This window comes from Eptesicus fuscus, chromosome 17, assembly GCF_027574615.1.
Source record: "Eptesicus fuscus isolate TK198812 chromosome 17, DD_ASM_mEF_20220401, whole genome shotgun sequence".
In the NCBI taxonomy this organism is placed as follows: domain Eukaryota; kingdom Metazoa; phylum Chordata; class Mammalia; order Chiroptera; family Vespertilionidae; genus Eptesicus; species Eptesicus fuscus.
In genome coordinates, this window is record NC_072489.1 from 17,277,220 (window position 1) to 17,302,196 (window position 24,977).

General features: G+C 42.6%; 2 protein-coding genes across 3 annotated transcripts in view; one reads left to right on the top strand and one right to left on the bottom strand.

Moving 5' to 3' along the window:
• Window positions 1-7,248, bottom strand: part of MCU (mitochondrial calcium uniporter) — a 190,186-nt gene extending 182,938 nt beyond the window's left edge. For both annotated transcript variants that reach the window (XM_054728754.1, XM_008145398.3), the window contains exon 1: window positions 7,070-7,248. In XM_054728754.1, the coding sequence (XP_054584729.1) occupies window positions 7,070-7,216 (147 nt within the window). In that variant the 5' untranslated portion in view covers window positions 7,217-7,248. The remainder of the gene's footprint in view (window positions 1-7,069) is intronic.
• Window positions 7,249-23,414: 16,166 nt separating this feature from the next.
• On the top strand, window positions 23,415-24,500 carry LOC129152093 (serine/threonine-protein kinase MARK2-like). The gene has a single exon (XM_054729343.1). The coding sequence runs from the start codon at window positions 23,415-23,417 to the stop codon at window positions 24,498-24,500; it is 1,086 nt and encodes a 361-aa protein (XP_054585318.1).
• The last annotated feature ends 477 nt before the right edge of the window (window positions 24,501-24,977 follow it).

Here is a 24,977-nt window from a genome sequence, read left to right on the forward strand (position 1 = left end):
TTGAACAGATCCAAATTTTCTTATTTAAATACTAGTGACCCGGTGCATGAAATTCATGCACATTAAAAGGGGATTAATTAGAGGAAATAACTTAATATTGCTATTTGCCCTTTCTCTATAATAGAAGTGTCAGAGATGAAATAAAATTAGTAAAATGTATATGAAAACCTTCCTCCAGTCAGAGTCTGGGGCACACCACGGGACCCAGAGTCAAGTCCCTGCCCACCCACATGCACCTCAAAATCGCTTGAGACCCAGACCCGGCCGGCCCCCCCAGTTGGGCTAGATCCAGACCCGGCCAGTCCCACCCTTGTCAAGCCCTGCTGGGCAGGGGGCGTAGCCTCAGGTCCCCTGGCCCAGCGCCAGGACGGGGGGCGTGGCCTGAGGTCCCCCAGATGGGGTGAGGGGCGTGCCTTGAGGTCCCCCATCAAGCCCTGCTGGGTGGAGGGGCACGGCCTGAGGTCCCCTGTCAAGCCCAGCCAGGCAGGGGGGTGCAGCCTCAGGTCCCCTGGCCCGGTGCTGGGGTGGGGGGCATGGCCTGAGGTCCCCTGTCAAGCCCCACCAGGCAGGGGGTGTGGTATGAGGTCCCCTGGCCTGGTGCCGGGGTGCGGCCTGAAGTCCCCTGTCAAGTCCCACCTGGTGGGGGGCGCGGCCTGAGGTACCCCGGCCTGGCGCTGGGGCAGGGGGAGCAGCCTGAGGTCCCCTAGCCCAGCACCAGGAGGCGAAGCGCACCTTGAGGTCCCCCGTCTGGGGGGGGGCATAGCCTCAGGTCCCCTGGCCTGGCACTGGGGCAGGGGGTGTGGCCTGAGGTCCCCCAGCCTGACACCAGGGCAGGGGGCACGGCCTGAGGTCCCCTGTCAAGCAAGCCCTGCCGGATGGGCGATGGGGCCTGAGGTCCCCTGTCAAGCCCCACGGGGGCGGGGGAGGGGGTAGCCTCAGGTCCCTGCTGATTGCTCGTTAAGGCTCCTTATGGGAACTTGGCCTCAGCTGTGGGTGCAGCCATCTTTGTGACGGAGTGATGGTCAGTTAGCATATTCCCTCTTTATTAGATAAGATACGTACAGGAAGTCACCATGGGTCCTAAGAAGGTTAGTGATAGCAGCAAAGTGAAAAGGAAAGTTGTGAGAATAGCAATAGAGCTTAAAAAGAAATAATTGCAAAGTCTGATTGAGGAGTTTGTCATGTCTAATCTGGCTACCAACTATGGCATGGTGAAATCAACAATTAGCATAATTTTAATACATAAAGAGGACATCAAAAGTGTAATGTTGCTAAGGGTGTGAAAGTGCTCACTAAACAAGGGTCACAGGCAATTACAGAGGTAGGAAAATTGTTGTTGATTTGAATAAACAAAAAGCAGTCAGCCAGTGACAGCATTTCAGAGGCAATGATATGTGAAAAAGCAAAGATGCTGCATACTGATCTCCTGAAAGACACCCCTGGCATGAGTGCTGAAAGTGATTTGTTTAAGGCTAATAGGGATGATTCAATAAATTTAAGAAAAGAAGTGTCATTCATAATATAGAGAAGCATGGGGCGGCTGCCAGTTCTAACAAAGTAGCTACTGATAATTTTGTGACAGAATTTCAAGAATACGTAGAGGCCAAGGGATTTGTTCCCCAACAAGTGTTCACTTCTCATGAGATAGCCCTCCTGTGGAAGAAAATGCCAAAGATGACCTCTATCACACAGGAGGAGAAGTCATTGCTGGGACACAAACAAGTGAAGGGCCAGCTGACATTAGGTTGTGAGGGAATGAGAGTGGGGACTCTAAATTTAAGCCTCTAATTGTCTATCATTCTGAATTTAATAAAAATAATGTCATGTGTTTTCAAGAAAAATAATGTCATGAAAAACAAGTTGAATGTGATGTGGAGAGCTAATAGCAAAGCTTGGGTAACCAGGCAATTTTTTGAGTGGATTCATGAAGTGTTTGCCCCAAGTGTGAAGAAATAGCTCTAAGAAAAACAACGGCCACTCAGGGCACTTGTAATGGACAATGCTCCTGCCCACCTTCCAGGCTTGGAGCCCCGTTGGTGGAGGAGTATAGCTTCTTCACTGTTAGGTTCTGGCCACCTAACACAACTCCTCTCATCCAGCCCATGGACCAGCAGGTCATTTCTAATGTTAAGAAACTCTACACAAAGACACTGTTTCAGAGGTGTTTTGAGGTGACCTCTGAAACTAAAGTAATCCTCAGGGAGTTCTGAAAGGAACATTTTAACACCCCCACTTGCTTGAGGCTAATAGATAAAGCATGGGCGGAGTGTCTTCCAGGACCATGCAATCAGCCTGGAAGAAACTGTGGCCTGAGTCTATTGCTGAAAGAGGCTTTGAAATCTTTGAGGATGTGCCAGTGTCTGTTGTAGAGGATATTGTGTCTCTGGGCAAGTCCATGGGCTTGAAGATGGGTGATGATGATGGGGAGGAGTTGGTGGAGGACCACAACACTGAGCTGACCACCAAGGAACTGCAAGACCTTCAGAGCAACAGAGAGTAGCTGAGGAGCTCTCTTCAGAGGAGAAGGAGGGAAAGGAGGTATTCCTACTTCACTAATCCAGGAAATGCTTGGGAAATGCGGAGAAATGCAAAGTTTTATTGAAATAACTGTATCACCCTGACAAAGAAGCAGCAAACTGTGCAATAAACTTGTTCAATGACAATGCAGTGTTTCACTCAGGTAAGTGTTAAAATACAGGCAAAAACAAACATCATTGGATAGGTTTTTAGTGAGAAAGAGGCCCAGTGAGCCTGAAGCAAGTTCTAGTGGAGCAAAGAGACAAAATCGAGAAAGAAACCCAGATACCTGATGTTTTCATGGAAGGGACTCTCCTCCCAAACAATAACATTCCTCCATCCCTCCTCTCAAAATTCAGTCAACATCTCTCAACATTAAAGGTAAGTTCTAGTGTGTATGTAAATTTTCATTTTTACTGTACATTTCATTTTCTTTTTGTTAAATTTTCACTTATATTTCATGTTCTTTTGTTTTTAAATGTTTATTTATAGATTAAACAGTACATTTAATATGTACTCTATATAAGAAAGGTTTAAACAAATCATTTGGGGATCTGGATCAGATTAATTCAATTTACATTATTTCTAATATGAATAAATGATTTGTTTTTTTAACAAATTGTTTCTCGAACAGGCTTCCAGAATTAATTAAGTTCAAGAACCAAGGTTCCACTATATTTCTAATAATCTGGCTAGTTATCATACTTTTGCTGGCTTTGGATAGAAAGCTAGTACCACTATAGAACTAATCCAATATTACCCACCCTCTCCATCAATCCATCATAAAGAAGTGCAATATACAAAAAGACAACTCTGGCAAAACAAAGCAATTACCCAAATGTGACAGCCTAAGCAATAGGCCATTAAACAAGGCAAAACAGGGAAGGGTTGTGCCTTATCACTAGCAAGCAGACAAAAGGGTACATATTCAATTAATGCTTGTCTGAGTGTCACCTATATACCCAGCACTGTGGAGTTGAGAGACAGAAGGGTAATAAGATACACAGTGTTTGCCTTATCTTCCCAGTAAGATAAGGTACCACAAATGAAACATTTAGAGAACAAGACAAGTGTCAATCTGTGTCCTGAAAATAATATATTCTATCAGAATTCAGAGAGGACACAATAAAACAATAGTAAGGAATTAAGAGCCAGGAACCACACAAATCAAGAATAGGACTAGGACTTGAATCTCCCTCCATTTAAAAGAATTTTAATGGCAGGTGTAATTAACCACAAATGTAAACTATCAAGTCCCTTCCCTTAGCTCCCATTGTCTCCTCATGTGCAAAGTGAGGATGTGAGATTCAAAGAGGAGTCGGAGGTCACAGTCTCTAACCTGAAATGGACCTTAGGGTTAGAGGGGTGATGAAAACTGAAATTCAGCTATACGAACTGCATAAACATTTAGCATGGATATATGGGATACTGCCTTAAGGGCAGTGGAGTATTTGTGCTAGGGTGGATCTGGGAAACTAAGACTGGGCCAGACATGAGGAACCCAGTTAAAGAACTGGGATTTGCCGCTGTGTCAGGCAATGTAACCTCGGTTAAAACTTTCAGTTTAAACTGAAATGATATTTCTGCCAAAGAAATACAATGTGTAAAATACTGAGGGGCAGCCACAAACTGTAACAGTACAGTGACAGACTTAAGAAAATAAGATTTAGTAATTCAGCATAGCCGTTGACCGATAGGAAATGCCAACAGTCAGACTGTCATAATCAGAGATGAAACAGTTCGATTTAGCAAAGGAATTACACAGCTTACAATGAAAGGCAGTCCCCCCTTAAAGAACCATCCTTGAAAATAGCAGCCACCTTCACTAACCACACAGAAAGGCATGCAACAAACATTTTACATCAGTCTTAGTTACAGTCACAAGCTGGGGAGCTCCAAACAGGGAAGGAAAAATTACTAGATGGTGCTAAAAAATACTGAATAAGCCCCTGTACTTTTATTCCTATTCACCCAGTTTAATAATGTTTTAATGGGGGTGAGGAGGAATTATGTTTTATAACGTCACAACTACATTTACCAATTAGCTGAACTGTGTTGCTTAGAACTCATTCTCAAAACTGGAGATAACTGGATTTCAAAAAACATGCCTCTCAAGCAAAAAATTAACCAGAACTGTAATGCCCCCCTCGTTCTAATGTGCCATACCTACTACAGCAGAACATAAGTGGCACAAGCTGGATTTGTGATCTAGTTCAATGCAGAGTGCCATCTGCTGCACATACACAGGATGTCTCCTATGCAAGATTCAACCTTAGTGTCTCTCAGGGACTTTTATAGAGCAAGTTGTTTCCATATCTGCCTAATACATGTGCCTCAAACCAACACCTCCTTATAGAAGAATTCCCATTCACGGGGTTTTGAAATACTAATACTTTCCTAACAAACAGTGTGAGGGAGGAAAGAGATGTGAAGAAGCAATTGCACTTCATAACAACAAGAACACAATAAGGGAGTCAAAATATTGGGGGTGGGTGGAAATCCTAAAACTATTCATATTAGCTGTGTAATTCTGGCCAAGTCTCTCCCATTCTTGGGCCTCAATTTCAGGCGTAAAATATCAAGACTTAAATCTCTAAGAGATATCTTTCAAATTGAGTCTTGTAAGAAATCATAGAATAACGAATAGAGGCAGCTGTATACAATAATGGCTTCAGAGCAATCACACACAAGATACACACAAAATCTCTTTATATATTTTAAATAATCAGTTTTAAAATTTTGGGGGAAAAATTCATTTACAAGTCACCATTCCCATAACACTTCTGCCCTTCAGAAATAACACTTCACTTTCATTGTTCTTTCCATTACAAATTCAGCACATTACTTTTACCTACCCCAGAATAGCACAGAACACTTCCATGAAGTACCCACACAAGGAAGACACAGCCTTACAGATTCTCATAGTGGAAAACACACAAGGCACAAATTCAAAAATGCTCCATGAATACCACACCCAAATAGTCTTAAAAACAAACTGTGCAAAGTCAGCAGATGTGTTATAAAAATATAGCGATAAAGACAACTTGGGAAGTCTTTAAATTGTTTGAGAGGGAAATACAATCAGATTGTTGGGTGCCCGTGTGTTTTTTATGAGAACAGAACACATAACTGGAGGCTATAAAACCTGCAAATCGCAATTGAACTGTGAAGAAGCTAGGCTCTCACCCAAAAGCTTCAGCAAAGCAACATGTCAGCATGGCAAATATGAAGAAGTGCAATTTTCTCGAAAGAGTAAGAACAGGGTCCATACCTATGACTAATAATGACAGTACCATCTTGCCCTTGCAAAGCTCTTTCAGACACTTCCTTTTCTGCTGTCATGGGTCTTGGGGTATCCTCTCTGAGAAACCCCCAGTCCAGTTTCCACTCAACAGCCATGTAATCAGCACCGGGGAGGTGGATGTATTTGTGGAGGGCTGAAGGGACCAGTGTCTTCTATCCGGCTGGGCTGTCTGCAGTGATTCTCTCATGAACACACTACAGGACTCAGCCCCAGGACATGAAACCTGCACTCTTTCTGAGTTGGCCAGAGACCAACACATATGGGTCTGGGAAGTGCAAGGGAAGAGAACCTGCAGACTTGTCAGGTCTAGAACTCCATGGCAAGTGGATCACTTGCAATTGAAAAAAATCACACACACACACACACACACACACACACGCACGCACGCACACACACACACAACTGTTCAGACATAAACTCCCCGATCCTTGCCAGCCAATGAAAACCAGCAATAACTAAGACAACCACCAAATCCGACTCCCTGAATAACTTGTCATCTTCGCGTCCCTCTGCCTGCTGCCCACCCTGCTCCTTCAGGCACCCGGAGCAAGTTTATCGCCCGGCCCTCCGAAGGGACCCCCGGGGACCTTGAAGGGCTGGGGATGCAGCCTGCCTCCTGAAGCAATGCAGCATCCCTCGCAAGGGCGCCGCTCCCCGCGCCCACGCACGCAGGAAGTCGCCGAGAGGGATAAAGTTTGATCTTCCTTCTTGCCCATCCCCGAAGGGCCGGGAGAGGCCCGGGGAGCGGCCCCGCGGGTCCCGGGCGCCCTCCGGGGACAGTTCCCAGAAGCAGGCGCTGCCCCTCTCCTGACACACACACAGGCAGCCGCGGCAACTCGGGACGCCCAAACCCGCCCGCGCAGGGGGCCAGGGGACAACTTGCCCAGGGCTCCGGGCGGGAGCAGCGGGGCAGGGCGGTGAAGAAAGCCGGAGGGAGGGACCGAGGCCGGGGGCGGGTCAGCGAGAGGTTCAAGTCCCTGCCTTCCCCGCCCTGGTGTCCCCGGTCCTGCGGGAACATCCCCGCCGTCGCCCCTCCTCCTCGTCCTCTCGGCTTCCTCCGCTCGCCCTCCCTTCCTGGTCGCCGCCGCAGGCGCCTGAAGGGCACAGCGGCCCCTCGGTGCCCGGCAACCCCGGGAGCGGCCGCGAGTTGAGGGAACTCGCCCGCTGCCCGGGCGGCCTGCCTACCGGCAGCTCCCACACACCAGCGCCGCCCCGCCCTCCCCGGAGCCGCCGGGCGCGCTCACTCACCGTCCGGTGGTGCTGCTGCTGCCGGTGGCGGCTGACGCCCAGCCCGGGGAAGCAGCCGGCTGTCAGCGCTCCGCAGCCGCCGGCGCCCGCGCCGCCGCCTCGGGAGGAGAGGAACAGCAGGAGCGATCTACCTGCGGCGGCCGCCATCTCTCAACTGGAAACGGCGCCGACCCAGGCAGCGCAGCGGACGGCCGGGGCGGAGCTAAGGCCCGCCATTCACCGGAGCCGGACCAACTGCAGCCCTTGACTGAGTTGATGAGGCGGGGCTTCCTGCGAGGTCCAATCGACAGGCGGGAGAAGCACACTTGAGGCTGCCTGTCACTTCCAGAGTTACCTATTGTGGGACCTAGTCAATTACGGGCAAATTCTAGGGAACTGGTAATTGTCACTCGAGCCCCTCAGAAGAGCAGCAACAGAGATGGCATATTCGATTTGGCTAATCTACACCAAGGATAGAGCTGTGATAAGGGTAATTGGGAAAATAGACATTTGTGCAAAGCTTTGTACTCTGTGAGTGTTCTAAGTCGCCAAAATAGGCACCAAATTAATAATAATTAACTAGGCATGCTTGGAACTCTCAACAACATGCCTAGAATTATTATTCATAACTGATGGCATTTGGATATGCTGAAATTAACCCTACATCATAGGGTGATCTAATGACTGAGATAAGTAACATAGTATAGGAGAGGTAGAATGATTATGATATCAAAGTCCCAGAATGAGTACATGCCATTGGAATGAATTAACAGACCTGTATATATTTTAAATACTCAATTCATTTTTAGCACCTTTATATTGATATTCTTACACTCTCCAGAAGCACTACTATTTTCTTACCATCTTTGACCTTTTGTGCACTTGCCAGTATTAAACTATAGAAACAGAACATGTTGATAATTAATAAAATCATACAAAGGTTATTTTAATGAATTTTCAAAGTTTAGTGAAAGTGGGCATTAGAAAATGCTTTGGAATAACATTGATTACTTTCTCTTGAAAAATACTTCTTTCCACAAGAAACAAGGTCATCCTGAGAGCTCATTAAAGACTGTAAAAAAAAATAAGATTTGGGGTTCCTGAATCTCCTTAGAAGATAATTTTTCCTTACTGTCTGTTTTTATTATGAGCTGGTTAATTCTCACACCTATTTTTAAAATATGGAGCAAGAAAACAGTTTGGTAAGCAAATAAAAGTATTATTCTTAATTTTGAAAACACTTTTGAAGGGTAGCCTTAGGTGATAAAGAAACAAACAACAAAAACACGCAAACACAATTTTATTCTATCACTTGTTCTAATAATATTCTTTAAAGCTTGACTGAAATGGTACTTTTTTGACCAAGAGTTGATAAATACTGGTTAGCTTAATCCTTCCACCCCACTCCAGGACAGGACCGTAAAATGATTGGCTGGTTAGGATGAGACTATCAAGCCACTCACCCAAAAGGCATTTATGGCCCAACAGTGAAACCTGAGAGCTTAAGAATGAGATGAGCCCCCCATTTGACAGCTGCACACACTAACCCCCTTAGCTGGAAATCTTTGACCTTCCTGAAACCACTTACAGCTGTTTTCCACCCATCTATATTTATCTCATCTGCATGTTAGGTGCTATCCATGCTGTGCCAGTGCCATTTCCTCTTCTCTCTCTTCCCTTCACACCTTCTTACTAGGATTACCATGGATTTTAGTTTTGTTTCTATTGCCTGTGCCTTCCTCGAATATGTCTATGAATCAGGATTGTGCCCTTCATCTCCATCTTACACCTTGAGAAGTTCTATTGGAATTGCTGTTTTCTCTATTTTTCAAGTATAAAAATTAGACGTGCGTCCTGCAGTACTGAGATTTCGTTCTGCACATTTGCACAATGACCACAATAATAGGGGTGTGATTTTTAAGTGCATAAACCTGAAACTGGAGGGATGGCCAAAACCTTCTTCTTATTTATTTACCAAAATGTGCCATCTTTTATCTACAAAGATGAAACCACTGATGCACCACAGGTAAACTGTGTAATTTGAGGATCCATTGACTAAACTGAGTTATAATAATCCAGGGCTAGAAACTAATCTAAACAAGTGTCAATTGTCTCTTCATAAAGAAGACCTTTTCCATATATGCAAAGGACATATCTCACATTGGCTGGTTGACCAGGCCCCAGAAGGAGAAAGTGTAGGTAGCACAACAGAAAATCATCCTCATACCTTTAAATATATATATATATGAAGGGAAAGGAATTAATATTTATCAACTACCTGCTATGTCAGACACTGTGCTGATCCTCTAGAGATATAAAATTTATAAGGGATGGTAAAGCAACCAGAAAAAAAAAACTTTAAAATATCAGAACTTTTGAAATAAAATGTTGAAGAAAACTTAAATATCTTCCAATAAGGAATTGGTTAAATTAGAGAATAACCCTGTAACCGAATGTATGCAATAATTTTTAAATGAATTGTCAAATATTGTAATAACTGTGTATGGTGTCAGATTGGTACTAGACATATTGACTTGATCACTTAAGTTATATAATGTCTAGTCACTATGTTGTACACCTGAAACTAAGATCATATTGTATGCAAACTGTAATTGAAAAACAAAAAAGAATTATCCCATCTCTACTTTTTTTTCTTTATTGATTAAGGTATTACATATGTGTCTTTATCCCCCCATTGCCTGCCCACTCCCCCTGCTCATGCCCTCACCCCCGCCCTGGTGTCTGTGTCCATTGGTTATGTTTATATGCATGCACACAAGTCCTTCTGTTGATCTCTCCCCCTTACCCCTACCCTCCCATACCTTCCCTCTGAGGTTTGACAACCTGATCAATGCTTCTCTGTCTCTGAATCTGTTTTTGTTCAGCATTTTATGTTGTTCATTATATTCCACAAATAAGTGAGATTATGTGATATTTATCTTTCTCTGACTGACTTATTTCACTTAGTATAATGCTCTCCAGGTCCATCCATGCTGTTGCAAATGGTAGGAGTTCCTTCCTTTTTATAGCAGCATAGTATTCCATTGTGTACGTGTACCACAGTTTTCTAATCCACTCATCTGCTGATGGGCACTTAGGCTGTTTCCAAATCTTAGCTATGGTAAATTGTGCTGCTATGAACATATGGGAGCATATATCCTTCTGATTGGTGTTTCTAGTTTATTGGGATATATTCCTAGATGTGGGATCACTAGGTCAAATGGGAGTTCCATTTTTAGTTTTTTGAGGAAACTCCATACTGTTCTCCACAGTGGCTGCACCAGTCTGCATTCCCACCAGCAGTGCACGAGGGTTCCTTTTTCTCCGCATCCTCACCAGTACTTGTCATTTGTTGATTTGTTGATGATAGCTATTCTGACAGGTGTGAGATGGTACCTCATTGTTGTTTTGATTTTCATCTATCAGATGATTAGTGACTTTGAGCATGTTTTCATATGTCTCTTGGCCTTCCTTATGTTTTCTTTCAAAAAGTATCTATTTAAGTCCGTTGCCCATTTTTTAAAAATATTTTTTTATTGATTTTTTACAGAGAGGAAGGGAGAGGGATAGAGAGTTAGAAACATCGATGAGAGAGAAACATCGATCAGCTGCCTCCTGCACACTCCCCACTGGGTATGTGCCCGCAACCAAGGTACATGCCCTTGACCGGAATGGAACCTGGGACCCTGAGTCCACAGGCCGACGCTCTATCCACTGAGCCAAACCCGTTAAGGTTCGTTGCCCATTTTTTGATTGGGTTGTTTATCTTCCTTTTGTTAAGTTGTATGAGTTCCCTATAAATGTAGGAGTTTAAACCCTTATCGGTGATAACATTGGCAAATATGTTCTCCCATGCAGTGGGCTTGTTGTTTTGTTGATGGTTTCTTTTGCTGTGCAGAAGCTTTTTATTTTGATGTAGTCCCATTTGTTTATTTTCTCTTTCGTTTCCATTGCCCTAGGAGCTGATATTGCTTCAGCATATATCTGAGATTTTGCTGCCTGTGGATTCCTCTAAAATGTTTATGGTTTCCCTTTTAAGTCCTTTATCCATTTTGAGTTTATTTTTGTGTGTGGTATAAGTTGGTGGTCTAGTTTCACTTTTTTGCAGGTATCTGTCCAATTTATCCAATGCCATTTATTGAAGAGACTGTCTTGACTCCATTGTATGCTCTTGCCTCCTTTGTCAAATATTAATTGAGCATAGTGTTTTGGGTCAATTTCTGGATTCTCCCATCTCTACTTTTTAAGAGAGTAATAATACTTTTAAAAGTTTTATATATAAATATATAATTTAGATGGATAGATAGTGATTTCTGGAAGAATAAATAAAAAACACATTGACTGGTGAATTTTAAGGGATAGCTGCCTTTTTTAATGGTTTAACTTTTCCCCACCTGCATGCTATTTTTATAATTGTAAAAACGTAGTCACTGAATCTACATGGCTAAAGACTTGTTTTCTGTGCCAATCCTTAAAACAGGTTGATCTTTTTTTTCAGCTACAACTAATCAGAACAGATTTCCTGAAGCATGAAAACCTAACTAGGTTCCCTACTAAAATATACATTGAAGTCAGCTCCCAATTATGACTCAACTCAGTGGAGTATATGCCTAAGAATTCCAGAATAACCAGGTTAGGTGATGTACACAGTTCATTGACATGAGCAAGAAATCATGAAAGGGGTCTGCTTAAAGGTTATGGTTCACTGATAGTGACTTATTATCCAAGTCAGATCAGCAATTCTTAAAGATCAGAAAAAAAGTATATGAAGAAGCAAAGCAAGAGTAAGGGTTTAGCCTTCAAATATTTATCATAAACTTCAGCCTACATCTGTTTTCTAGCTACTTGCCTTCACTATTTTTCCAGATGTCATTATTCCTATTTCTCTACACCTACTCATCTGTAATTATCTCCCCAACACTACCACTTACATTCCCATGACTTCCTAGTGTCTGTGATCTTTTATGTCATCTTCCTGTCAGCTTCTGTGGATCATGAATATTTCTAGTAAATGCAGCTGAGAAGGGTTCAACTACTCTTAACATATCTTTTCCTATATATACCTATTTCTAGTCTCACTTCATTAAGCCATGCCCGCGCGCGCGCACACACACACACACACATTTTTTTTCTTCCTCATTTTGTTTCTCTCCTGGATCCTTTACATACTTTACACACATAATTTACCAGATATATTTATACACTCCCTCTTAACATGTTTGTGTGACAAGAGTCTCATGCCCTGGCCTCCAAAGGATGACCAACTCCATATTCATTTTATACCTCAGTGACCCTGCAATCTAACATTCTTTTAGGTCAGGAATATCCAATCTGCACGTTTGTTCTGTCTAGAACACAACACCAGTAAAACAGTGAGTTGAGAAGGGCAGGGCTTGTTCAAATAGGACTGTCCTTGTCCCTGTTCCTCAGGATCAGAAAGGTTGGCAGCAAACTTGAATGCTGTCCTTTTTGTGTTGGGTCTGCCTGTGGCCTCCTATGGCCGTTGCTGTTTACTAGACCTTTGGAGTCAGGAAGTCTTTTGTTCCTATCCACAGTGATTCAAAGGGGCAGGACACTAATTTTGTACTCAAATAAACCACACCTCCTAAGTGCATAGAAATCCAGCACACTCTTATGGAACCCAACACCATCCATTCCAGAGTAATCAAAAGTGCCCCCCAAATCATAACAACCTTCTCTGAGAAGGCTGAATTATAACGAACTGTTAAATCAGTGCATTGCTCCCCTCTCTCAGCACTCTCCAGGTATTTATTACCCATACCCTGAACATGCCCTGACCTTCCTACCTCCAACTCTTTGCTCTTACTGTTCCTATAAGCATCTGTTCTACTCTTCTGAAGACCAGCTTGGCCTTCTCTGAGAGTGAATGTCCAGGTAAAATTAAACTCTCATCATTTGTTGTTTGACTTTTTTTAGGTAGTCATATACTAGTATGTGGCTCATCCAAAACATCCATGTGAGAGTAAGACATCAACTGGGGACCGAACCCAAAATCTGGGCATGTGCCCTGACCCAGAATCAAACCCACCACCACCTTTTGGTGTACAGGATGACGCTCCAACCAACTGAGCCACACCAGCCAGGGCTGCTGTTTGACTTCCTATCATCGTACTTTGGTACTTGATGTGAGCAGATCTTACAATGAGGTCAACCACACCCCTTTATTATCAGACCTGCTTGATTAGATTAATCTGGCTGCCTGGGTCACTGTCCCCTTCTTCTTTTACCTTTTATGTGTATTTCCTATCAAAATTATTTATGTTACTATCTTTCTCCTACAGAGCTCCTTCGGGTTAGAGTTGCCGATCTGGCAAATTAATTTAAGCTAAATTTGGATGATGACAAGTACTTCTTGGATTGCCTCTTTTATACAACATTGCATAAATTTCAGCTTCTTTGAAACTGAACTCACTTAGTGTCTAACGCTATATTTGTTCTCATTTTGTTATGATGTATATAATCATCAGTATTTACTTATACAGGCACAGATAAAGAGTGGGCTATGGGTTCACTTGGTGAAAAGCAGAGGGTGGAAGAAACCGGGTGTGACTGGTCATTGCCAGTTAACAACAGGTGCAAATGCTTCTCTTTAAATTTAGCCATCGCACTTGGCATGTTTTCTCTCAGCCCTCACTTATAGCAACACTGCTGATTTGGAAAGGATCAAGGAAAGGATGACAGAAAGGGTCACATTTATTAAAAAGCAGAGGGAAACAGAGTTTTGTTCTCTTAAATAAAAACTAGCCTAAAGAATAAAAGGCAGCATGAGTCTTGAAAAGTGTAGATAGCTTATAAGAGTGAAAAAAAGGAAGAAAATTATTCAGAGGTAATAATCATTAACAAATCTTTCATTTTAAATGAATTTTTTTGGATGACATCTTACCTTATAATAGACAAATATGCAAATTGACCGCACCTTCGCTACACCCAAGCCACGCCCACCAACCAAGCCACGCCCATCAACCACGCCCACCAGGAAACCGTTGCAGGGAAGCTGGGATACGGAGGAGCCCAAGGCCCGGAAAGCCGCCCGGGGCTTTCCGGGCCTTGGGCGCCAGCGGGGTGCCTGCTCCAATTGCAGGAGCGAGCCGACCTGGGTGGTCGGCTCGCTCCTGAGATAGGGTAGCAGGGACGCTGGGTGCAGCCGAGCCCAAGGCCACCGCCCAGGGCCAAGCCGGGACCCTGAAAGAAGGTAGAAGGCAGTGGCCACAGCCAAGGCCTGGGTCCCCGGTGCCGGCAGAAAACTGGTGCAGGCAGCCAGGTGAATGAAGGTCTATTGCACGAATCTTCGTGCAAACGGGCTACTAGTTGGTTAATAAAATTCTATAGGTTTCATGTGTACAAGTCTATAATATCTCATCTGCATATTGTATTGTGTGTTCAGAACACCAAACAAATCTTTCTTAATTAGGCCTTTTAAAAGCCAATGCAGTTGCCAAAACTTAGGAACAAAATTATCTAAAATTTGGGTGAAGACTCAGAAAATAATTACTATTAATTGAGAGTTGGGATAAGAGTAGGGGATAAGGCCCAGCCTGCATGGCTCAGTGGTTGAGTGTCGACCTGAACCGGGAGGTTACAGTTCGATTCCAGTCAGGGCACATGTCCGGTTATAGGCTCAGTCCCCAGTGAAGGGCATGCAGGAGGCAGCCAGTCAATGGTTCTCTTTCATCATTGTTTCTATCTCTCTCTCCCTCTCCTTTCCTCTCTGAAATCAATAAAAAAATATTTTTTTTTAAAAAAAAGAGTAGGGTATAAGACCTGGATGAGTATAATTTACTTATTTATTCAGTTAGTCAGTCAAGAAAAAATATGTTAAATGCCTATTATGTGCCAAGCAATATATGCTAGGAGAAATTTTTCCAAAATTTACATTTTATGTACAATGTTTTTCTTTTTCTAAAATGCTCATTTATCTATCCTAACCATGAAATTGGACCAGTTCTTCCCATAACTTTGCAGTCCAACATTAATGTATCATTCAAAATAATTACTGAAAGATCCCTTGAATTATCTTGGAGCATCAATATAACATAAATTTTTAAAACATATGACTAGTGTCATAATCTACCATACCCAATAACATTACTAAGAATACATATGAAAAAATGTAGTTTTTTGCTGTCAATGTGTAATAGGGTACAATTCTATTTAAATAGTTTCAAACTATTTTATCGCCTAGAGCCGTGGTCGGCAAACTGCGGCTCATGAGCCACATGCGGCTCTTTGGCCCCTTGAGTGTGGCTCTTCCACAAAATACCACGGCCTGGGCAAGTCTATTTTGAAAAAGTGGCATTAGAAGAAGTTTAAGTTTAAAAAATTTGGCTCTCAAAAGAAATTGCAATCGTTGTATTGTTGATATTTGGCTCTGTTGACTAATGAGTTTGCCGACCACTGGCCTAGAGTATAAACAAAATTTCAGTCTCAGAGAATTCTAAGACGACATTGTGTTCCTTTCTACATGTCTTACTTTGCTAAAATTTATGTATTAGACTGAAATAGGGGCCATTGGTTTATCCAATATTAGAGTGAATAACTCATTTAATGGATTTGTTATAGACATATATAGATATCTATAAATGCTACAACTTTAAGACCCTGTAGCAATTAGACCTATTATCTATTCAATCAAAACATGATTATTATCAAGAAGAGGGAAATTTCACTTACTACAAAAAAATTATAAACCAGGATAGCATGTTGAAATGGTCCTAACTCAGAATCCTGAGTTAATTTACAAATATCATTATTAATTCAAATAATGTAGTACTCATTTAAGAGGATTTGAGAAAGATTATAAATATTTCATGATTCTTTTAAAATTGGCCTTTGCTGCTTTCTTATCAGTTTTGTGAAAAAATATAAACATAGACAAATAACCTCCTGATTGCCAACATGGGTCCTTCTCCCAGAAATACTACTGGGATTGTTAAATTAAATTTTACATATAGGTTAATAGTAAGGAGGCCAATCTTGAAAACTAAAATCTAGTCAGTCATTTCTGGAATGCATCCCTTAGGGTCATAATTCTTAAATTTTGTTCCATCTTGGCAGATAAATTTTTAACACATGCTCATGACAAACAATAGCTTTCTACAAGCATCAGCATAAATAAGATGAAATTGGGCTTACACAAAATTCAAAGTATGTTTATTTTTAATAACTACATTGCACCCAGATATCTCCTAATATTAAAGGATATGAACTATTTCTTAAATACAATAGAATTTATTCTTTTTTAATATATTTTTATTGATTTCAGAGAGGGAGGGAGAGAGAGATAGAAACATCAATGATGAGAGAGAATCACTGATTGGCTGCCTCCTGCATGCTCCCCACTGGGGATCAAGCCCACAACCTGGGCATGTGCCCTTGACCAGAATCGAACCCAGGACCTTTCAGTTCACAGGCCAACACTCTATCCACTGAGCCAAACCGGACAGGGCAAATTTCTTGTGTAACTGTAATAATGACTATCCTGAGTTCCAAGAAATTCATTCATTATTTCAATAAATAATGTGATTTGTTGGTTGAGTTACTACAGCAAACAAAGTAAAAGCTCTGGCCTCCTAGAGTTTACCATATAATGATGAGAGATAAGGGACATGGAAGATTATTGTAGGAGGGCATCTAATGCAATATTGAGGATCAGAGGAAGTAATATTTAGGGAGACTTGTATAATTAGTAGGAGTAAATCCCAAAGAGAGAGTAGTGAGATGTGCTGCCCAAGGGACAAAAGGAGCAGGATCATATAAACTATATTAAGGTATTTGGTTTTTAACCTTTTGCACTCGGATGTCAAGTGTGACTCAACACGGTTAGCATTAGAATAAAGGAATCGAGAAAAAAGCAAGCGAGTGCAAAGGGTTAACCAAAGAAGAAAGGTAAGTCTTGAAGGATTTTTTAAAAGGGGGAGATTAGAGAATAGATTAGAGACTAGAAAGACTAAAGACAGAAACACATTAGGAGATCTAGGCAAGAAATGCCAGTGGTATGGTTTATAGTATTGGCCATGGGAAAAAATATACTAACTTAAGAGAGATGCCATATAAGTTGAATCAAAAGGTACTGGTAATTGATAAAATATTAGGGGGTGGGAATGAAGAAGAGAAAGGTAACAAGAGAAATTTCTACGTTTCTCATTTTGGTAACTGGGTGGATATTGATGCCATATACTGGGGGGGAAAAGAAAACAGAAAGAAATATTTGTTGGGGGAAGATGAATTCAGGTTTAAAAATGTTGTAGTCAGGTGCCTTGAGACATCCAAGTGACAGTATTCATCAACAATTGGTTATTTGACTCTGAGACTCATGAAGGACTTTGGGCTTCTCAACATATGTGGGGGTCATCAGCATATAGCTAGTTGGTAACTGAAGCCATAGGAATAGATGGTACCACCCAGGATAAGACTACAGAAGAAAGGAAGACCTAAGAAATTAGTTTACATTTAATATGTTTCTATAATATGTGCTTAACTAATACTTGATTTGAGTAAATGAAAGAATGAATAGAGAACCCAAGATGGCAGCGTATGTAAACACCTAAACTGAAGCCGTGCACAACAATTTCAAAACTACAACTAAAAGACAAAACGTCTATCACCCAGAGCCACGGGAGGGCAGGCTGAGTGGAAGTTCTACAACTAGACAGAAATAGAAAAGAGCATTCAGTGCACAAATGCTGAAAAGCTGAGGTACAGGGGTGCACGCGATACGGGCTGGCGGCGGATCCTGGCTGGCTGCGGGCATTGCTTGCTTCAACCCGAAGGGAGACAAGCTCCCGATTTCTCTGAAATCCAGTTTCTGGGGAGACACACAGGACCCAAACTCCTACGGGGAGAAGCTGGACTGTCTGCCATCGGGTCGGAAAGTGAGGGTGGCTTGCTTGCAGAGCTGCGCGGAGGAATAATTGTTGGCTGCGCTGGGGCGTGAGACGCGGGGATGTGGTCAGAGGCTTGGGACGGCTGGCTGCCAGCCATTGCTGTTTGCCACGCCCTAGCCTAGTGACGCCCTGAGACCCCGCCCCGCACAACCTACAAACTTACCCAAGCTCCAAGCAGCGGCTTTTGCATATGAATGGCCTTCACTAACACTGCTTAACCTAGCAAACTTGCAAACCAGTTCAGATAGCTCCATAATCTACAAATCCCAAGCAGGGAGGAGAGGACTGTAGTTCTTGCTGTAGCTCCTGCAGGGTGGCCTCAGACAGTAGCTGACCTGAACCCCATTGGAGATCCAGAAGCCAGTGTACCTAGTGGTCAGTGTGAGACACAGATTGCAACTCCTCACATCCATAAGTGACACATTCAAGAGGAAGACTCAATGAGCACCAAAACCCCACTGAAACAAGTCCTGCACCATAAGTGTGTCTCCAGTGCAGCAGTTCTTTCATTATAAACACAGCAGGTCCCCACAGCCAATTGGCCTAGAGGACAATTCCTCCCAGTGTACCAACAGCAATCAAGGCTTAACTACACCAAGACTTTGCAATCAGCCCACAAAGGGGTGTACCAAGACCGTCCACCTCAGGTGATTGGAAAGGCTGAGCTACTGGCCCCTATAGGTCACCTACCACATAAAACCGCTCCATCAACACAGGGAAGCAGCCAAAATGCGGAAACACAGAAACATGTCATGAATGAAAGAAATGGAGGAAAGCAAACTACGGGATGACATAGAGTTCAAAACCACATTTCTAAGGTTACTCAAGAATCTTCTAAAAACCGCTGAGAAACTTGATGAGACCTTCAAGGACCTTAATGAGAATGCCAAAAAAATGGAAAAGGACCAGTCATAAATTAAGCATACACTGTCTGAAATAAAGAATATACAGAAACTCAACTGTAGATCAACGTACCCCAAGAATCAAACCAAAGATCTGAAATATGAGGAAACAAAAAACACCCAACCAGAAAAACAAAAAGAAAAAGGGATCCAAAAATATGAAGATAATGTAAGGAGCCTCTGAGACAACTTTAAGCGTACCAACATCTGAATTTTTGGGGTGCCAGAAGAAGAGAGAGACAGCAAAATATTGAAAACCTATTAGAAGAAATGACAGAAAACTTTCCCTACCTGGTCAAAGAAATAGACTTACAAGTTCAGGAAGCACACAGAACCCCAAACAAGAGGAATCCAAAGAGGACCACACCAAGACACATCATAATTAAAATGCCAAGGGCAAAAGACAAAGAGAGAATCTTGAAAGCAGCAAGAGAAAAACAGTTAGTTACCTACAAGGGAGTACCCATACGACTGTCAGCTGATTTCTCAACAGAAACTATGCAGGCCAAAAGGGAGTGCAAGAAATATTCAAAGTGATGAATAGCAAGAACCTGCAACCAAGATTACTCTACCCAGCAAAGCTATCATTCAGAATTGAAGGTCAGATAAACAGCTTCACAGACAAGAAAAGCTAAAGGAGTTCATCACCACCAAACCAGGATTACATGAAATGCTGAAGGGTATTCTTTAAGAAGAGAAAGAAGAAGAAAAAGGTAAAGATAAAAATTATGAACAACAAAAAGACATCAAATACATACCTACCAACAAGTGAATCTAAAAATCAAGTGAATAAAAAGTCTGAAGAACAGAATGGACTGGTGAATATAATGGAATCAGGGACATAGAAAGGGAGTGGACTGACAATTCTCAGAGGAAAGGGGGTCTGAGGGGTGTGGGAAGAGATTGGACAAAAGTCTTACACCTATGGATGAAGACAGTGGCGGGGGTAAGGGCATGGGGCGGGGTGGGGAATCAGGTGGAGGGGAACTATGGTGGGGGGGAAAGAGGAACACCTGTAATAATCTGAACAATAAAGATTTATTTTTTAAAAAAGAATGAATATAATCATGAGTCTTCATAAAATTAGAAGGCATTTTAAACAATTGCACAAGACTTTTCGAGATAACTGATATTCATGGGCTCAGATAGTTAGTGGGTATGAGTTGTTAGTTCTTCAAAAATATTCTGGGTTCCTGAAGATTTTTTTTAATCTATTGCAAATTTATTAATGTATCACAATGATGATATTTGTAAAGTTCTCAAGATGAGTTCTAATACTTTAGGAGGAAGTATTGTATACAAATACATACTTGGTATAGTTCCTAGCACATAATTAATGCTTAATAAACATGTGTTCAAAGAGATTTGTAAAATGAATGAATAAATGCATGGATAAAATACATATTCTTATCTTCTCATAATCCAGAAAATTATAGTATCTCCATTACGCTTAGGTTTGTTGAAGTCCTGCAATAAGAACAACATGGTAATTTAGTTCCTAGGGCCATTTAATCAAAGGAAGCACATCTGAACTAGTAAGGCTGCCTGGACATATTGACAGAGAGCTGTATGTTTTGAACTCAAGTCCAAAACATACGAAGGACTCTCACAAATCAATAAGAAAAAGGCAGCAACCCAATAGAAAAATGGGCAAAAGACTTGAACAGAATACTCACAAAAGAGGAGAACAAAATAATGAAATATATAGTGATGGAACTCACAATGCAATATACAGATGATATATCATAGAATTGTACACTTGAAAACTATATAATTAACCAATATCACACCAATAAATTTATTTTTTAAAAAAATAACCAGTAAAGCCGAAACCGGTTTGGCTCAGTGGATAGAGCGTCGGCCTGCGGACTCAATGGTCCCAGGTTTGATTCCGGTCAAGGGCATGTACCTTGGTTGCGGGCACATCCCCAGTGGGGGTTGTGCAGGAGGCAGCTGATCGATGTTTCTCTCTCATTGATGTTTCTAACTCTCTATCCCTCTCTCTTCCTCTCTGTAAAAAATCAATAAAATATATTTTAAAAAAAAAATAACCAGTAAACAAATGGAAAGATGTTTGACATCATTCCCCATGGAAAAAAAACGTAAATTAAAAACCACACTGCAGTAAAAGCACTTTAAGCTTACCAAATAGTTAAAGTGAAAAAGTTGAAAAATACCAAGTTTTGGCAAGGATGTTAAACAATCTCAACCCTCAAATGTTGCTGGTGGGGATATGAGTTCTAATACTTTAGAACCACTGTATCAGTCATAGTACAGTCAGGAAACAGAAACCACACCAATTACTTGAACAGAGACAATTTAATGTACAAAATTGTTAATATGGGCCCTATCTCTAAGTTTTAAAAATTAATAATTTTTCTTTGTTTTCTCAGCCCTAGCGATTATAGCTGTTTACTGCAATTGCTACCTAGTGATTCATTCAAGTTTTCTTTCTACCTTTGCAGTTACTTAGTTATCATCATTATACCTAGTCAATAATGATTTATACTAAATTATCTCTGTTCAAGTGACTGGTATGGTCTTTGTCTTCTGACTGATACAGAATTGATACCAAGGAGTGAACCAGGACACAGACCCTCAAATATGGGATGTAAGGACTATTGTGATCAAGTTTGGGGTTTTGAATGTACTGAGCTCCTTGTCAATAAGAAACATGATGCTAGAAATCCATGGCATGCAGTATATTCACATTTAATTAAATTGTCACCTATGGGTGAATGTGATTAATTGCCTAATGAGACAAATGTCTTGGAGGACCAAGTGGCGGCTGCACTTTACAAATATTGCAATAATAATGACTTCTAAAACTGTCCTGTGGCATGGAACCCAGACACCTGAAGACGTAGGTTCTCTTGTTACTGGGAATGGAGCTACAGCAGCAATGGTTTTGAAATTAAAATTGTACAACTCTTATCCTGGTAGCCAGCCAGCAATGACCCTTCCACACAATGGGAGTAGGTCTTTCTTTGAACTACTCTGCACATCAGAAGGATAATTGAGCTACTAAAACTGGCCAGATTTCTAAAACAGAAGTTTCTATTACTAACATAAAGAGATAGAGCCCAGGCCAGGTGGTTCCGTTGGTTGGAGCATTGTCCGTGCTCCAAAAGGGATGTGGGTTCAATTCCTGGTCAAGGAACATACCTAAGTTTTGTGTTCGATCCCCAGTTGGGGTCTCTCTCTCTCTCTCTCTCTCTCTCTCTCTCTCTCATAAAAACAAAACAAAATCATAACTTCAGGTGAGGATAAAAAAAAATAAAAAGATAGAGATTGAAAGATGGAAATAGAAAGCACTTTGGAAATAATCTAGTCTTAGTGGTTGGGAGAAAATAAAAACTTAAGAAGACCCAGACAGGTGAATGACTTGGCCTATTAAGAATTAATTTAGTAGCAGAGCTAGGATGAATAATGCCAAGTACTGAAGACTTTCTAGGTATCAGCCAGTACGCCAAGTGCTTTGATATGTATTAGCTCATTTAATCCTCCCACTAACATTATGACATAGGTATTAGTATTCCTCATTTACAGATGAGAAAATTGAGGTGAAATATTTTGTCCCGATTCACTACCCAAATCCAGGAATAAAGGACTCCGGTCCCTATCCTCTTAATCACTCTTATCTGCCTCTCTGGAAACCAGCACCTTTTTTTTTTCCTTCAGCATTCTTGATAGGCAGTTCAATATAAAACTCTTTAATTCAGCTTTGCTTCCTCCCCAAGGCAATTCAGTTTGCAATGGGAAAAAAGCAACATAGAAAGTTAGGCGTGAAAAAGCCTTCACAGGTTCTCTAATTCAGTCTCTCCGTCCACAGTAACTTCATTGAGGTCTAAGCATGTAACTGATTTACCACAAAGCTATTTAGTGGTGAAGGCAGAACTGTAATCCAAGTTTTCTGATTTTCAAAGCAGTTCTCTTTTCACTATATATATAACTACAAAGTCTGCTCCTCCCACATTCTCTTCTTTCAGAGGTAGGTATTGGTATAGGGTTCAAAGTTTTTGTTGATTCTTTTAATGGACTGGCTGATGTGAGAAAGGGAGGTTTGTTCATTAAACATACACAGCTTCTACTTCCTGGTTTGTATTCAATTCCAGATTTGTACATTAACAGAGTGGGCAGCTAGTATTGATATGCTGAAAAGTTCCCTCTATTTTCTTTTTTTTTTTAATAATCTTTTTAATTTCTTGCTCTGACCTCATTAGGTGCCATTGTGATGAAATTGCAAACCACTCCTATAATAAGGCCCTGACTGGGCCGAGGATTTTGTCCGTTATAGCCCAGGAAGCTGATTGTGGTGACCTGTGGACTTGGACTCCTTAGTTTGTTTTTGCCTTTTTTTTTTTTTTTTTTTCATTTTTGTTTGTTTTTTTTTTTTCTTATTTTTTAATTTAATTTTTCTTTTTATTTTCTTTGTTTTTTTTATTTTGTTATTTTTCTTTTATTTAATTTTTTTGTTTTTATTTTGTTTTCTTTTTGTGTTATTTTTCTTTTTGTTTTTATTTTAGTTATTTATTTTTGTTTTGTTATTTTGGAGTTGCCATGTCTAATGACTTTGCAGCCCCCTCTGCCATCCAGGGGCGCTGTATTGGTGATTACGTTCTCCGGAACCCCATTGGCCAGGGAGCCCGTGCCAAGGTGCCGTTGGCCTGGCACGTGCTGACCGGGACAGAGGCGGTTGGAAAAGCCATTAGTCTGAAGGGCTTCCCTAGATATCATCGAGAAGTCTATTGTCTTCAGAGCTTAAATCACCCAAATATCACTGAACTATTTGAGGTGATTGCCACCCCAGACAAACTTTACCTGATTATGGAGCACGTGAGGGAAGGGGACCTGCGTGAACACCTGGAGAACCACGGCCCCCTGAGCGAGCGCCAAGCCCGCGCCGCGTTCCGGCAGGTGGTGTCGGCGCTCCGGTACTGCCACCAGCGGGGCATCGCCCACCGGGACCTGAAGCCGGACAACATCCTGCTGGATGAGGCCCGGACCGTCAGGCTGGCCGACTTCGGGTTCAGTCGGAGGGTGAGTGACGACTGCAAACTGAGCACCTTCTGCGGCACCTTCCACTACATGGCCCCGGAGCTGCTGCAGCGGGAGCCGTACGACGGCCGGAGAGCGGACGTCTGGAGCCTGGGGGTGACCCTGTACAGGACCCTGACCGGGACGGTGCCCTTCCACGCGGACAGCTTCGCCAAGATGAGGGACCAGGTCCTGGCCGGGCAGTTCGAGGTCCCCCCCTTCATGACAAGAAAAGGTTCAAATTTCCTAAAAACGTTACTGACTGTCGATCCCAGCCAGAGATCGACCCTGGAAGAGGTCATGCAGCACCCCTGGCTCACCGTGGGTCAGGAGGAGGAGCTGCGGCCCTACAGCGAGCCGCTCAGCCATCGGATGGGGGGGCTGAAGAGCCTTCCATGCCCCACATTGCCTGTGGTTGAAGGTGACCACTCCCCCACCCAGCCTGGAAACCATGATCACCCCTCCCCCATTGGAGTCCATGGGGTTCAGAACAGGTACCCCCAGCCCAGACCTGCAGCTCGGCCCTGGCGGCTCCCCCACCACCCACAGCAGCAGCAGCAGCAGCAGCACCATCATCAGGGGTGGAGCCCCAGAGGGAGCCGCCCGTGAAAGCTGCCTCCGAGCTGGGCAGCCTGAGGGTGGCACCCCAGCCCCTCCCTCTGCCAACAGCCAGGGCCGGCCGGGGTTGGCTAGAAGGGCCTTCCGAATCTTCTTAAAATGCACATGCTGTGGGTCACCCACCCACAAGACACATTTTAAAAGGACGAAAGTCTATCCAATATAATTTTTAAAATTGTGGACCATCAAGGCAAGGGCCACAGTCAACTCGAAGGTGCGGAGCTCCAGGAAGGCCGGGCGCGTGGTGCAGGAGACGAGCCAGAGGTTGGGAGAGCGGTGCCAGACATACCCGCTGCGTGTGCAGGTCCAGCCGACGACGGAGGCGTCCTCTGCTCGGGACTCACATCTGGAGGGTATCCAGCAGCGCCGTGGTCTTCGGAAGCATTTTTCCCAAAATGCCTGCTGAGCTGGGAAAACTGCGTGGCGCCCCCTGGAGGTCAAGATGAGAGGCTGCCCTCGTTGTGGGTC